The 16,201-nt window shown below is 39.6% G+C and overlaps 1 protein-coding gene across 1 annotated transcript in view; it reads left to right on the top strand.

Moving 5' to 3' along the window:
• nfx1 (nuclear transcription factor, X-box binding 1) overlaps positions 1-16,201 on the top strand; it is a 73,370-nt gene that overhangs the window by 25,293 nt on the left and 31,876 nt on the right. Inside the window, exons 7-13 of the mRNA XM_059972538.1 lie at positions 181-320; positions 3,495-3,594; positions 5,044-5,261; positions 11,508-11,605; positions 12,045-12,075; positions 13,464-13,543; positions 14,684-14,792. Of these exons, the coding sequence (XP_059828521.1) occupies positions 181-320; positions 3,495-3,594; positions 5,044-5,261; positions 11,508-11,605; positions 12,045-12,075; positions 13,464-13,543; positions 14,684-14,792 (776 nt within the window). The remainder of the gene's footprint in view (positions 1-180; positions 321-3,494; positions 3,595-5,043; positions 5,262-11,507; positions 11,606-12,044; positions 12,076-13,463; positions 13,544-14,683; positions 14,793-16,201) is intronic.

Below are 16,201 nucleotides of genomic sequence, written 5' to 3'. Positions count from 1 at the left end.
AGTACCTGGTATTGTGTTAGTGGTGTTTTGCTGATTTTGTTAAAGTAACATTGAAATGTTTAGTTTAAAAAAAAGACAATTATTAATTCATAATGTGCTGATTCTCCCTTATGTCTATTTTGTTTTGGAAAATAAATTCTTGAATCTTGATGAGGAATTGTATTTTTCTTTTTCCAACAGTCAGTCAGTTCGTTGTGGTCAACCTGGAAATATTCAGTGCAAAAACATATGTGAAAATTTCCTGAATTGTGGAAAGCATACATGTGTCCAAGTATGCCATTCAGGAAAGTGCCAGCAATGTCCATTTATAGTTCAGCAAGGTAGGTAGTCCCAGTCCTTGTCGCTGCCATAATCATCAGTTGACTGCATAGTAGGTTTTCATAAGCTAACTTTAAAGCTGTTGTTTAGGAGTGCTCCATTGCAATAGGGAACTTGGTCAGAGTTCTGCATGCCAACTATCTTCACAGATTTAGATTTAGTACACATGTCACCTGCCAGCTCTCCCCCACTATCTCATCTGATCCTTTTTGGATGCATCACAGCTTGGCATGGCAGCTGCTCTGCCTGTGACCGCAAGAAACTGCAGAGAGCTGTGGACGTAGCTCAGCACATCACAGTAATCAGTCTTGTACCTTGTCTTTCCTTTCTGCCTCGATAAAGCAGGCAGCATAATCAAATACCCCACCCATCCCCGACATTGTCTTCTTCCTCTCCCATCAGACAGAAAGCTGAAAAAGTACCAACGGGCTGCAGGACACCCTGATGTTTGGAGACTATTGAATGGTTCCCTAGCAAAATAAATGGACTCTTGACCTCACAATCTACCTTGTTATAATCTTGCACCTTATTATCTGCCTACACTGCACTTGTGCTGTAGCTGTGGCACTTTATTTTGTGTTATGTCATTGATTTATCTTGTACTACCCTCGTAATGAATTGATCTAGATGAATAGGATGCAAGTTAAGCTTTTCACCTCTGACCTTTGTTTAATCACTTTCCTCCTTCACCGATGCAGGGTTTTGTCCTGAAACATCCTTTCCCTGCCCCACAGATGCTGCTTAATCTGCTGATTTCTTCCAGCAGGTATTTGCTCCCAATTCTAATCTCTTGTTAACACACACCAAAAAATGGTGGAAGAGCTCAGCCGGCCAGGCTGCTTCTATGGAAAGGAATAAAAAGTCCTTTCAAGATCCCTTCATCAGGACTCTTGTTTCTCCTTAAAAATTCTTATTATTCTAAGTTGATTCTGATTAACAGAATACAATGAATTTTGAGAGATTTCTAGAAAGTTATAAATAATGTATTCTTTTTAATTTTATCTAACTCTCACAGATTAGAATATTAGAAATGTAACCCCACTCTAAGTGGAAGGGGAGGAAAAAAATTGGAAACTATAGACTACTTAACCTAATGTCACTTGCTGAAATCTATTATAAAAGAAGAAATTATAGAGCATTTAGAAAATTATTAGGTTAGGTCACATCATGATGGATTTGTGAAAGGGGAAATATGCATGACTAACAAACATTTTTTTCTATGTTGTTACTTGCAAAATAGGTTAGGGCAAAAACAGTGGATGAGGTGAGTTTAGACTTCGAGTTGTTCAGGAAGGGAAAGCAGCAAGGACTATTCAAACCAAATTAGGAGGATTCCGTGTTACGTACAAGTATAAATGGCTCACTTTCAGCTCCTGTTGCAGAAATTAATGGGATTTGCCACTACCTGCCATTTCTTCGCCCATTCTCCTGAACTAAGTCCTTGTGTAGCCTCTCTACTTCCTCAAAAGTACCTGCCCTTCCACCTATCTTCAGATCGTCTGTAAACTTTGCAGCAAAGCCATCAATTATCATCCAAATCATTGATATATAACATAAAATGAATTGGTCCCAACACATACCCCTGTGGAACACAATTAGTCACTGGCAGCCAACCAAAAAAAGGTTCTCTTTATTTCCACTCTTTGCTTCCCGCCAATCCACCATTGCCTTATCCACGCTAGAATCTCCTGTAATACCATGGGCTTGTAGCTTGCTTAGCAGCCTCGTGTGTGGCACTTTGTCAAAGGCCTTCTGAAAATCCAAGTACACAACATCAACCAATTCTTCTTTGTCTATCTGCTTGTTATTTCTTCAAAGAATTCCAACTGATTTGTCAAGCAAGATTTCTCCTTGAGGAAACCATGCTGACAACGACCTGTTTTATCATGTGCCTCCACATACCTTGAGACCTCATCCTTAATAATTGACACCAACATCTACCCAGCCGCTGAGGTCACACTAACTGACCTATAATTTCTGTCCTTTTGCCTCTCTCCCTTCTTGAAGAATGGGATGGCATTTGCAATTTTCCAGACTTCTGGAACCATTTCAGAATCTAGTGATTTTTGAAAGATCATTACTAATACTTCCACATTCTCTTTAGCCACCTTTCAGAACTTTGGGGTGTTCTGAAATCTAGCAGAACACTGGAATCCCTCCTGGATTCCGGCACTAACCTGATTTTCCATTCTATCTGCATATTGAAACCCCCCCCCCCCCCCCCCAGACTATTGTAACATTGCCCTTTTGGCATGCATTTTCTATCTCGTGTTGTTATTTGTAGCCCATGTCCTTACTACTGTTTGGGAGTCTGTATACAACTCATATCAGTGTCTTTTTACCCTTACAGTTCCATAACTCTATCCAAAACTATTCAACATCGTCTGACCATATGCCACCTCTTTCTAATGATTTGACTTCATTTTTTTATCAGCGAAGTAATGCTGTCCCCTCTGTCCTTTCCATACAATATATACTCTTAGACATTAAGGTCCCAGCCACAATCTTCTTTCATCCATGATTCAGAGGTGACTACAACATCATACATGCCATACTGTGCTACAAGTTCATCTACCTTATTGAGTATACTGCATGCATTCAAATATAACACCTTCAATCCTGTATTCATCCTTTTCAATTTTGTCTACCTTTTATGTTGTAACTCATTTTGGTGGCTGCAATGTTGCCCTATCAACAGCCTCTCCTCACTACACGTTACCTCTGTTTGTAAACCAGCTATCTCATCTTCAGTACTATCATCCACCTTTCCTGAAATACTTGTTACATTGAAATATACACAGGTCAGGACGCTAGTTGCACCATGCTCAACCTTTTGATTCTTAACTGTCTTGAGTTCGTACCAATATCTGCCTCCACAACCTCTCCATTAACTGTTCTGGCACTCTGTTTCCCAACCCCATGCACCTCTAGTTTAAACCCCCACCATGCACCATTAACAAACCTTCTCGCTAGGATGTTTGTCCCCCTCTAGGTCTGGTGCAAACCATCCCGTCTCTACAGGTCCCTACCTTCCCTGGAAGCAAGGCCAGTGATCCAAAAATCTTATGCTCTCCTTCCTGCACCAACTCCTTAGCCACATATAAACTGTATAATTTAACAAGATCTGCAATATCATGTCTTGAAATGTTAAGATCCTTGTTCATTTCTCATTCCAGCGTGCTACTGTGAAGCTACTTCTCGAGAAGTTCTCTGTGGAACTGATAAAGAATCATTTGATGGCAATGGCTACTTTTCATGTCAGAAGCCTTGTGGGAGGTAAGTAAACACATGCAATTTTATATCAATTAATATTGTTTCATATTGAAGCAATGTCTACATTGAGTCAAAGTAAATGTGTTATCTGCAAGTCGGTCATCTCTCCCTGTGAAGCTGGAAACTGATCATCAACCCAGTTTTCCCTTCGAAAAACAAGAATGTTTCTGACTGCTCTTACCCTCTTCAAGTTCAAGACAGTATATTCTCACTCTGATCACTCTCTTATTACTCATTCTCATTTTTGTCAACTAATATATTTAATTATTTACAGCAAATCATTCTTATAAAGAAAACACAAGCAAAGAGCCTTGTATTTTTCAAGAAGAATCAACAATAGTTCCACTTTTGGTGTGCCCAAGACTCTTTACTGAAGCCTTGACAAGCCAGATCCTCAGTTCACCTTTATTAATTATTAGCTAGCACCAGCATCACTTGTATCATTCAGTTTTTCTTGACCTCTACTCTGACACACACGTCCTTCATCTCTCTGTTTCTTCAACTCCTTTGATTTCGAGGATTAATGAAAGGTTTTTGAACTGAATTGATATCTGTTTCTCTCTCCATTGAAAGTCCATGACTTGCGTGTTCGCAGAATTTTCTGTTATGAATTCTGCAATCAGTGCTACTTAGAAACATAGAAAACCTACAGCACAATACAGGGCTTTCGGCCCACAAAGCTGTGCGGAACATGTCCTTTCCTTAGAAATTACCTCAGGTTACCCATAGCCTTCTATTTTTCTAAGCTCCGCGTACCTATCCAGGAGTCTCTTAAAAGACCCTATTGTTTCTGCCTCCACAACCGTCGCTGGCAGCCCATTCCACGCACTCGCTACTCTCTGCGTATATAAAAAAAACAGCAAACAAACAAAACAACTTACCCTTGACACCTCTGTACTTACTTCCAAGCAGCTTAAAACTCTGCCCTCTCGTGTTAGCCATTTCAGCCCTGGGAAAAAGCCTCTGACTATCCACACAATCAGTGCCTCTCATCTTACATACCTCTATCAGGTCACCTCTCATTCATCCTTATCATTGTAATTACCATTGAGATGCATTCATTTCAATGCAATTTTAAAAGCTTTTATACCAATTAAACCCTCACATATTCTCTAATAATGAAATGTCCATCTGCCACTGTTGCTTCATCTGTTCCGTCATGTTGTTATCCAACCTAAATTTGAAAGGATAGTTAGAACTAAAGCTTTGTAAAGGATTCAGTTTTTTGCTCTGGTTTTCTTGAATGCATGATTCCTGCAATAATCTTGCAGCTTATGCATTAAAGTATTTAAATTTCCATAGTCTTAATCTATGATCATAGTTGTATGTGGCATCATGGTATTTATCAGTATTGAAGCAAGTATCTGCTTTGTGTATTCTTGTAATATAACTAATTGCATTCATTGCACTCAACTTTATTAAAAAAAAATATGGATATGTTTCCTCCCTTAGGATGCTTACCTGTGGAAACCACAATTGTCTCCAACTGTGCCATCCATCTGCATGTCAGCACTGTCCACGTTTGCCAACTCTAGTACACAGTTGTCCTTGTGGGCAGACTCCTTTGTCCAAACTTTTAGAGCTTGGTTACCCTGAACGTAAGAACTGCACTGAACCAATACCATCGTGTGGGAAGACATGTGGCAAGCCCCTGCCCTGCAGTTCTGATGGTGAGTAGAGTGGAGAGTTTTGAGTTGTGTTTCAAATAGTTTTTAAAAGTATTTGAAAGTAAGATTTCAATGCTAATCATCAGTAGTTATTACTTAATTGTGAATAAAGTTACTAAAGTTTCCATGTTCACATTTTCCAAGGTGAAGTACGAGAGGTGATTGATAAGTTCATGGCCTAAGGTAGGAGCCAATTTTAGAAAACCTAGCACATTTATTTTTCAGCATAGTCCCCTCCTACATGTACACACTTAGTCCAGTGGTTTGTAGAAGTGGTCCATAGCAGGGGTGATTGATAAATTCGTGGCCTGAAGGAGATGAGTTATTCACTTCAAACTTTCTGCATTATCACTCAGAGTTGAACTGCACATGCATGCAACAAGAGCTATATAACTCATCTCCTTCTACCTTAGGCCACAAACTTATCAATCACCCCCCTGCTGTAGACACTTTCTGGAGGTCCAAGACGCCGACTTCTACAAAGAAGGGATCAGTATGCTCCACGACCACTGGACTAAGTGTGTAAATATAGGAAAAATAAATGTGCTAGGTTTTCTAAAATTGACCAGTTCAGCCGTAGGCCACGAACTTATCAATCACCCCTTGTAATTGACAGCTATACGTGTAGTATAGTCTCAGCCATCCGACAACCATTGTGAATGAGGGTACCGGATGCCTGAATATGCTGGTTGTATGAAGATCCCTCAAAAAGAAACACTATACAACACAAACTAGTTTTTCAATAAATTACCAAACTCTATCTCAATTTCTTATTCTTTCAAATAATGTTTTTCACGGCAGTTCTGTGTTTTATGTCTGAACTGTATTTTGCAATAGTCTTCACTGTGAAAGGCGCTAGGGATACCCATAGCCCTGTATTTTTCTAAGCTCCATGTACCTATCCAGAAGTCAGACCCTATCGTATCCGCCTCCACCATCATTGCTGGGAGTCCATTGCACACACTCACCACTCCTCTCTGCGTTTTTAAAAAAAAACTTACCCCTGACATCTCCTCTGTACCTGCTCCCAAGCACCTTAAACCTGTGCCCTCTTGTGGCAGCCGTTTCAGCCCTGGGAAAAAGCCTCTGACTATCCACACGATCAATGCCCCTCATCATCTTGTACACCTCTATCAGGTCACCTCTCATCCTCCGTCGCTGTAAGGAGAAAAGGCAGAGTTCACTCAACCTGTTTTCATTAGGCATGCTCCCCAATCCAGGCAACATCCTTGTAAATCTCCTCTGTACCCTTTCTATGGTTTCCACATCCTTCCTGTAGTGAGGTGACCAGAACTGAGTATAGTACTCCAAGTGGGGTCTGACCAGGGTCCTATATAGCTGCAACATTACCTCTTGGCTCCTAAATTGAATTACATGATTGATGAAGGCCAATGCACTGTATGCCTTTTTAACCACAGAGTCAAGCTGCGCAGCTGCTTTGAGAGTCCTATGGACTCGGACCCCAAGATCCCTCTGAACCTCCACACTGCCAAGAGTCTTACCATTAATATATTCTGCCATCGTATTTGACCTACCAAAATGAACCATCTCACACTTATCTGGGTTGAACCCCATCTGCCACTTCTCAGCCCAGTTTTGCATCCTATTGATGTCCCACTGTAACCTCTGACAGCCCTCCACACTATCCACAACACCCCCAACCTTTGTGTCATCAGCAAACTTACTAACCCATCCCTCCACTTCCTCATCCAGGTCATTTATAAAAATCACAAAGCGTAAGGGTGCCAGACAGATCCCTGAGGCACACCACTGGTCACCAACCTCCATGCAGAATATGACCCATCTACAACCCCTCTTTGCCTTCTGTGGGCAAGCCAGTTCTGGATCCACAAAGCAATGTCCCTGTGGATCCCATGCTTCATTACTTTCTCAATAAGCCTTGCATGGGGTACCTTATCAGATGCCTTGCTGAAATCCATCTACACCTCATCTACTGCTCTTCCTTGATCAATGTGTTTAGTCACATCCTCAAAAAATTCAATCAGGCTTGGAAGGCATGACATGCCCTTGACAAAGCCATGCTGACTATTCCTAATCATATTATAACTCTCCAAATGTTCACAAATCCTGCCTCTCCTCCATCAGCTTACCAACCACTGAAATAAGACTCACTGCTCTATAATTTCCTGGGCTATCTACTCCCTCCCTTGAATAAGGGAACAACTTCTGCAACCCTCCAGTCTTCTGGAACCTCTCCCATCCCCATTGATGATGCAAAGATCATCGCCAGAGGCTCAGCAATCTCCTCCCTCGCCTCCCACAGTAACCTGGGGTACATCTCATCCAGTCCCGGCAACTTAACCAACTTGATGCTTTCCAAAGCTCCAGCACATCCTCTTCCTTAATATCTGCATGCTCAAGCTTTTCAGTCTGCTGCAAGGTTATGGAGGCATTAGTAATGATCTTTCAAAAATCATTGGACTCTGGCATTGTGCCAGAGGACTGAAAAATTGCAAATGTTACTCCATTCTTTAAGAAAGGAAGGCAGCAGAAAGGAAATTATAAACCAGTTAGCCTGACCTCAGTGGTTGGGAAGATACTGGAGTCAATTGTTAAGGAGATTATGGAGTACTTGATGACAAAGAACAAGATAGGACAGGGTTGGCATGGTTTCCTTAAGGGAAAATCTTGCCAGAAGAACCTGTTGGAATTCTTTGAGGAGATTACACGTAGGATAGATAAAGGGATTGTAGTAGATGTCGTACATTTGGACTTTCAGAAGGCCTTAAACAAGGTGCCATACATGAGGCTGCTTACTAAGTTAAGAGCCCATGGTATTACAGGAAAGTTACTAACATTGTTAGGGCATTAGCTGATTGGTAGGAGGCAGTGAGTACAAATAAAAGGATCCTTTTCTAGTTGGCTGCCAGCGACTCGTGGTATTCCATAGGAGTCGGTGTTGGGACCACTTCTTTTAATGCTGTATATAAATGATTTAGATAATGGAATAGATGGCTTCGTTGTCAAGTTTGCAGATGATACGAAGATTGGTGGAGGGGCAGGTAATGTGGAAAAGGTAGGCAAGAAAGTGGCAAATGAAATACAATGTTGGAAAATGCAAGGTCATGCACTTTGATAGTAGAAATAAATGTGCGAACTGTTTTCCAAATGGAGAGAAAATCCAGGAATCTGAGATCCAGAGGGACTTAGGAGTCCTTGTGCAGAACACCCTGGTTAACTTGCAGGTTGAGTTGGTGAGGAAGGCAAATGCCATGTTAGCATTCATTTCAAGAGGTCTAGAATACAAGAGCAAGGATGTGATGCTGAAACTTTATAAGGCACTGGTGAGGCCTCACCTTGAGTATTATGAATAGTTTTGGGCCCCACGTCTTAGAAGATGTGTGCTGGCATTGGAGAGGGTCTGGAGGAGGTTCACAAGTATGATTCCAGAAATGAAAGGGTTATCATACGAGGAATGTTTGATGGCTCTGTGTCTGTACTCGCTGGAATTCATAAGGCTGTTGAAAGGCCTAGACAGAGTAGATATGGAAAGAATGTTTCCCATGGTGGGAGAGTCTAGGACAAGGGGGCACAGCCTCAGGATAGAGGGGTGCTCTTTCAAAACAAATGCAGAGAAATTTCATTAGCCAGAGGGTGATGAATTTGTGGAATTTGTTGCCACATGCAGCTGTGGAGGCCAGCTCGTTGGGTGTAGGTTCTTGATTGGAAGTGTTGTGGAAACAGGTAGGCAAGAAAGTGGCAAATGAAATACAATGTTGGAAAATGCATGTTTGTAATAGAAATAAATGTGCAGGAAATCCAGGAATCTGAGATCCAGAGGGACTTAGGAGTCCTTGTGCAGAACACCCTAAAGGTTAACTTGCAAGTAGAGTCAATGGTGAGGAAGGCAAATGCAGTATTCACATTCTTTTGAAGAGCTCTGGAATACAAGAGCAGGGATGTGATGCTGAGGCTCTACAATGTAGTGATGAGACTTCACCTTGAGTATTGTGAACAGTTTTGGGCTCCTCACGTGCTTACATTGGAGATGGTTCAGAGGAGGTTCACAAGGAAGATTCCAGGAATGAATGGTTTACCATACGAGGAATGTTTGATAGCTCTAGGTCTGTACTTGCTGGAATTTAGAAGAATCAGGGAGGATGACATTGAAACCTTTTGAATGTTGAAAAGCCTAGACAGAGTAGATGTGGAAAGGATGTTTCCCATGGAGGAGTCTTGGACAAGAGGGCATAGCCTCAGGATGGAGGAGCATCCATTTAAAACACAGATGGGGAGAAATTTCTTTCACCAGAAGGTGGTAAATTTGTGGAATTTGTTACCACAGGCAGTTGTGGAGGCCAGGTCATTGAGTGTATTTAAGGCAGAGCTTGATCGGTTCTTGATAGAACATGGCATAGAAGGTTACGGGGAGAAGACCAGAGAGTGGGGCTGAGGAAGAGAAGAAAGGATCAGTCATGATTGAATGGCAGAGCAGACTCGATGGGCCAAATGGCCTAATTCTGCTCCAATGTCTCGTGGTCTTATTAGTGTAAAATAAATTACTGCTATCACCAGTACATGAAGTGCCAAATCTTAGAGTACAATTCCATCTAAAATTGCCCTGCCCTTATTCATAAATGTAATAAGATTTAATGATAAGATAAGAATAAGTACATCAGTCAATGAAAGCAAGCATGCAGGTACAGCAGGCAGTGAAGAAAGCTAATGGCATGCTGGCCTTTATAACAAGAGGAATTGAGTATAGGAGTAAAGAGGTCCTTCTACAGCTGTACAGGGCCCTGGTGAGACCCCACCTGGAGTATTGTGTGCAGTTTTGGTCTCCAAATTTGAGGAAAGACGTTCTTGCTGTTGAGGGAGTGCAGCGTAGGTTCACAAGGTTAATTCCCGGAATGGCGGGACTGTCATAGGTTGAAAGATTGGAGCGACTGGGCTTGTATACACTGGAATTTAGAAGGATGAGAGGGGATCTGATTGAAACATATAAGATTATTAAGGGATTGGACACGCTGGAGACAGGAAGCATGTTCCCACTGATGGGTGAGTCCAGAGCTAGAGTTTAAGAATAAGGGGCAGGCCATTTAGAACAGTGATGCAGGTAAAACTTTTTCACCCAGAGAGTGGTGGATATGTGGAATGCTCTGCCCCAGAAGGCAGTGGAGGCCAAGTCTCTGGGTGCTTTCAAGAGAGAGTTAGATAGAGCTCTTATAGATAGCAAGGTCAAGGGATATGGAGGGGGAATACAGGAATGGGGTACTGATTGTGTATGATCAGCCATGATCACATTGAATGGCAGTGCTGGCTAGAAGGGCCGAATGGCCTACTCCTGCACCTACTGTCTATTGTCTATAAGATTCTTAAAAGCCTTATTTGGCCTTATCAGGCACCTACTATTAAGAGAAAAGCAAAAGTAGTGTTTCAAACTAATTACCCTTAGTGTAAGATCATTAACCTGAACAATTTTTCTTTCTTTATCTATAAGGTACTGCTGTACTTCATAGCATTTGGTAGTGGTATGTTCAGTGGAAATTGTATTATAATAAATGTTGTCATAATCTATCAAAATAGTCTGGAAATAGTTAAAAGCTATGGAGTGACAGTGATAGTACAAACGTTTGTACATAATCGGTTGCCGAACATGGAATGATTTAGTTTCCAAATGTTTTAATCACATTTGGGGTTTGGAATCTGATGTAGAAACTATTACCATATAATATTTAAACAAGCCAGCTATTTTTTTTGGATGCCAGAGCGTAAGAAAAATGGGACAGCCACATGTGGACTTCCAAAGGGAAGCAATCTGCCACAGCAAGATATTTCAAATGCTCTTTAGAAGTGGTCACCAAAGTAAATGTGATCAAATTGGAAACTGATGCATTCCATTAAGAGTCTTGCACCAACACCTTTTTTGGTGAATGTAATTGTGGCATATTGGCAAATAAGTAACTCTACAAAATTATGTAATTGGATGGTCTGCTTCTAGACAAACAGCTATATAGCTTGGTGACTGACCTCTGAGATTAATTTTCTTTTTAATTTCGATACGGTGCATCAGCCATGTGCATCTTTGTACTAAGGTTCACTTTGGGAGATCAGAAAGCATCCATCATCCATTTTTTTTTATCCTGAATATATTTTCACAGCTACCACTTCCTTCAGTGGTCTGTTTAATAGATTCCTTTCTGTGTTATTCAAGTGATTATGTAACTGCTAGAGTAGAAAATGAAACTACGAGTTCAGAATCAATATTGTTTTTTTTTTGAAATTTAGATTACATTCATACTTGTAGCAATCTATGCCATGAAGGTGAATGTGGATCATGTAATGGAACTTCAACAATTAGTTGTCGGTGTGGATTTAAGAAGAAGGTAAGTGGAAAAAATAGATTTGTAAAATATTAAGTCCAATTTATTTTTGTCATTATCAGCACTAATGAACTTCTGACATTGACTGTTAAATTTACATACTGTTTTTATAATTACGATGGATGACCTACAGAACATTTGTGAAGATTCAATCTGAGCTGTAACATGTCACAAAATTATTGTAATTACCAGCATATATTAAATGTCAGATAGTACATATTCCAAACTTGAAAGCATTAAATTGCCACCAGTTAAAGAAATTACTGACCATTATAGTAAAAAATTTGCTGTTGAGTTCTGGATTCGGTTTAAGGTTTCAGTCAAAGAAACTTAATATTAGTTGCTTATGATCTGGCAGTTGGCCTGTTTAGTTTAATCAAAAATAATTTTGAGTCACCTTTAAGACTTCAGCTTGTGTAATGATTGGTCATCTTCTCCATAGGATGTTCCTTGTGCCAGTATCACTAAGGAAGGTAAGTACTAGGATGTCAATAGCTATTCTCTCTTCCATGTTTATTTTTCATTTTGACAAATACATCTTTGAAACTTCATTTTGTTTAAAATGAATCAACATTTATATATTTTAAGTTGCTCTTCCTCAAACCCATATATACTATAAGTGGCTTAGGATTGTAGCTACTATAGTTGTTGCCTCATGGCACCGGAGACCCAGTTTCAGCCCTGACCTTGTGGCATTTCTCCCTGAGAGATTCCAATGGATCCTCAGGTTTTCTCCCCCATTCCAGAGGTATGCGAGTTGATGGGATAATTGGTCTCGGGGAGTAGATAAGGATATAGGGGGAGTTGATGAGAATATGGGGAGATTGGAAAATTAGTGTAGTGTAAATGGTTGACTGATGGTTGGTGCAGATTCGGTGAGCCCTGTATCCATGCTGTAGATCTCCATGACTTTGACTCCAACTTTCAGATGAGGCAAGTATTCTCCAGAACCACCATGAAATTGTTCACTTAAAGTGCTCATAGTGATTGAATTACTTTTGTCCCATTCAATCCATACCGCTGAAGTTTTCTTATAGCACAAGAACTGATTTTGAAAGTTTTGCTCACATCATCCAGTCAATATTAAGTATTTAATGAGAACTGAAAAGGGTACTCCAAACTTCCATGCACTGCAGTTAAATATGAATCTGTGATGTATTTACTTTTTAGCCTTTTCCAGCCCACAACTGCTGTCGCCTAGCTCCAAAGTATAGTAATGGAAAGGAACATAAATTACAGTCACACCATCATCACACATGACATTTCTATTATGATATGTAATCTGTTAGTTATTGAGGGATTGCCTTTTAATATTACTAAAGTTTAGAGGTGCATTCATGCCAACCAGTTTTGTAGCTGATGACACTGTAGTCAACAGAAAACTGCAATTGCTGTTATTGCCATGAGAATCCAAGGTGGAAAGCTAATGCCTTTCTGAAGTGCATTCCAGATGTACTGCTCTGATTTGTGGCGTTAATTGAACTTTTGAAAAGTTGATCAGACTGTTACTATAATGGCACATCCTTGAAACAGTTGTTTTTTTAATTATCCATAGCAAAAACACTCATGAAATCTTGCATAACAATGAGATATTTAAAATTTTCTGTTTTGTTTAAATTCCAAAACTATACATATTTGCAGAGATGTAAGAAAGGATTGGTTCTATTTAAGCAAAGGTCGTGCTATTAATCTCTACAAAACATGGTATTTTTGGACATTATTGCATATGTTTTGTTACTGTTATACTGCCTATGTGTAATTGTATTACTGGAAAGATATTATCCATTCTGTAGATCTAAGTGTCATCCACTTTTAAACCATCTCCTCCCTATGTTTGAGAATAAATTCTCTTGTCTAATAGATCTGGTGTTCTTGTGTGACAAGCGCTGCAATAAGAAACGTTCTTGTGGCCGCCATAAGTGCAATGAGATTTGCTGTGTAGTAAGTAGAATGAACTACTTCTGGGAGATGTCATTATTGTTTGTTTTATTTGTTTAATACAGAAGCAAAATGTAGTGACAAATATTGCATTGTGATGAATAAACTTACGAAAATATATATGGACATCTTTCAGTTTTAATCAAAGGACAGTAAATGTGACTTATTAAATTCAGAAGCTTTGCCCATTATAATAGGACAAAATTACAGTCATAATTGCAGATGTTAACGGAGCTATTCGACCAGTATTCGGAATTAACAGCATGGCAAGCTGTGGCCACTCATTTATTCCACAGTACATAAAGAAAAATGTGAAAGACTTTTTGTGTGGTTTTCAACTCAGGAGGGTGATATGACCACCAAATACTGCCTGCTCACTGCTGCATTTAACATATTTTGCATTGCTCCATGATTTTATTTATCACAATGGTAAAATATTACATGATTCCTAAAATAGAATTGTGAATTATGTGTGGAAGACTCACTGACTGATAATTAAATATTTAAGGCAACATTTTAATTTAGAACAGTTCGCCTCTTATGGCAAAGAGGCACATGGAAGCACCACTGGTTCGCCACCATACAATTACCTTTACTAAATGTGCCCTTCATTCCTCCTGGACTAGTTTATCAGAACTTATTTCACTCTGCCTATCTTTACTGTTCTTGGATCTCTACAATGCTTCCTACATTTTGATCTCTTTCTACTTCAAAGAATATTATAACACACCTGCATGTTTCCATCGAATCACTTTGAATTCTTCAGATTCTGTATTTGGAATAACCATATATAACCATATAACAATCACAGCACGGAAACAGGCCATCTTGGCCCTCCTAGTCCGTGCCGAACCCTTAATCTCACCTAGTCCCACCTACCCGCACTCAGCCCATAACCCTCCACTCCTTTCCTGTCCATATACCTATCCAATTTTACCTTAAATGACACAACTGAACTGGCCTCTACTACTTCTACAGGAAGCTCATTCCACACAGCTATCACTCTTTGAGTAAAGAAATACCCCCTCGTGTTTCCCTTAAACTTCTGCCCCCTAACTCTCAAATCATGTCCTCTAGTTTGAATAGTTTAGAAATTGTGGTACCATTTGTAATATAATTCATTTCATTCTCATTTTTTCCAAGGACACCGAACACAAGTGCCTTCTTCTTTGTGGGCGCAAGCTTAACTGTGGACAGCATAAGTGTGAAGAGCCTTGTCATCGTGGAAACTGTCAGAATTGCTGGCAAAGTAGTATGTAGCATGTCATAAATGATTGTTTCATTTTGACCTTTGGCATTCATGAGCCATATAATAATATTAGGTTAATATTTAAGTTGACCTTGCACTGCAAAGAAAACCGATGCCTATCCCGAGTAAGTAACTGCATCGTTGCAGTATCTGCCTGCTTTAGGTATCAAATTGCTTTGAGATCACTGGGACCAGATTATCCGTTGTGAAAACTGGTCTAATTTTTCACAATTTGCAAAACAGATGTCTGAATTCTTCAGAAGATTTTGTGATCTTTGTAATTACTTGCTGTTTGCTCAGTAAGTTCTTAAAACTATTGCACTGTAAAATTAAGACTATTTATCAATCAAGAAGCATATTCCTTGGGTTGCTTTGTCTGATGAGGTAGAAGTCTTAATATTCTTAAGAGTAAACAAGGCCAACCATTTTTCAGGTTAGTTATAATACTAAATAAGTAAGCTAATGCTTAGAATAAACTGAAGTCTACAGCTGAAATGAAGCCTTGTATAAGAAAACATAATGTGTATAATGGGTTGTAGACTCTGTTCCTTGGACCACTCCTTGATCTTAGCCCCACTATACATGATTCCCTGATATCTAACAGTCTGTTGACCTATGTTATTGAGTGACCTCCTAGTCTCCTAAGTAGAGAGTTCATTAGACTTTACAACCACTAGCAAAAGAAATTTCTTTCCCTGAATAATTGATTCCTTATTTTGAGACTGTAACATCAGATTCTAGAGATCCAACCAAGTGAGCTATCAGCTTTACCTCCACACTGTTAAATATAGAAATGTGTGTCGTATTATAATGAGTTCACCTCTATTCTTTTAAACTTAAGGCTGTATGGTCTCTCCTTGTACTACAAACCTGCCATTTTAGAAATCAATCCGGTGAACTTCACTGTACTCTATTCATCACAAGTAGATCCTTATGTGGAGAAACCAGACCAAACCAGTAATCCAGATGTCGTCTCACCTGGACTCTACGTAAATTAGTCCAAGACACAACCACTCTCAAGTGATTATGTAATAAAGTCCAAAATACTGTTTGCTTTACTATTTACTTGATAAGCCTATTAATGTCTTTGGGGAAATTCTACAAAATTATTTTTTGTGACCAGGAATACTATAGTGGACTCTGGTTAGTTGGGACAAATCAGGACCAATTCATTTTGGCCCATTTAAGCCGCTGTCCAATTAGCTGATGTTTCATAGAAATAGTTAAAAAGATATAAAAATGTCAAGCTACTGTTTAATTGAATAATGAATCATGTATTTGAAATGAAATACAGAACAAATTAGAACATTTACAGTACTATAAAACTGTATTAGTTCATAATAGTTATTGACAGAATAATTCAGCCAGAGTATGCTGCCTTGTCCTTTTGATTAACTGTAAATTAGCAAAAT

This window comes from Hypanus sabinus, chromosome 6 (assembly GCF_030144855.1).
Source record: "Hypanus sabinus isolate sHypSab1 chromosome 6, sHypSab1.hap1, whole genome shotgun sequence".
Taxonomy (NCBI): Eukaryota; Metazoa; Chordata; class Chondrichthyes; order Myliobatiformes; family Dasyatidae; genus Hypanus; species Hypanus sabinus.
Note: the sequence above shows the minus strand (reverse complement) of the source record. Positions and strands in the feature narration are given on the sequence as shown.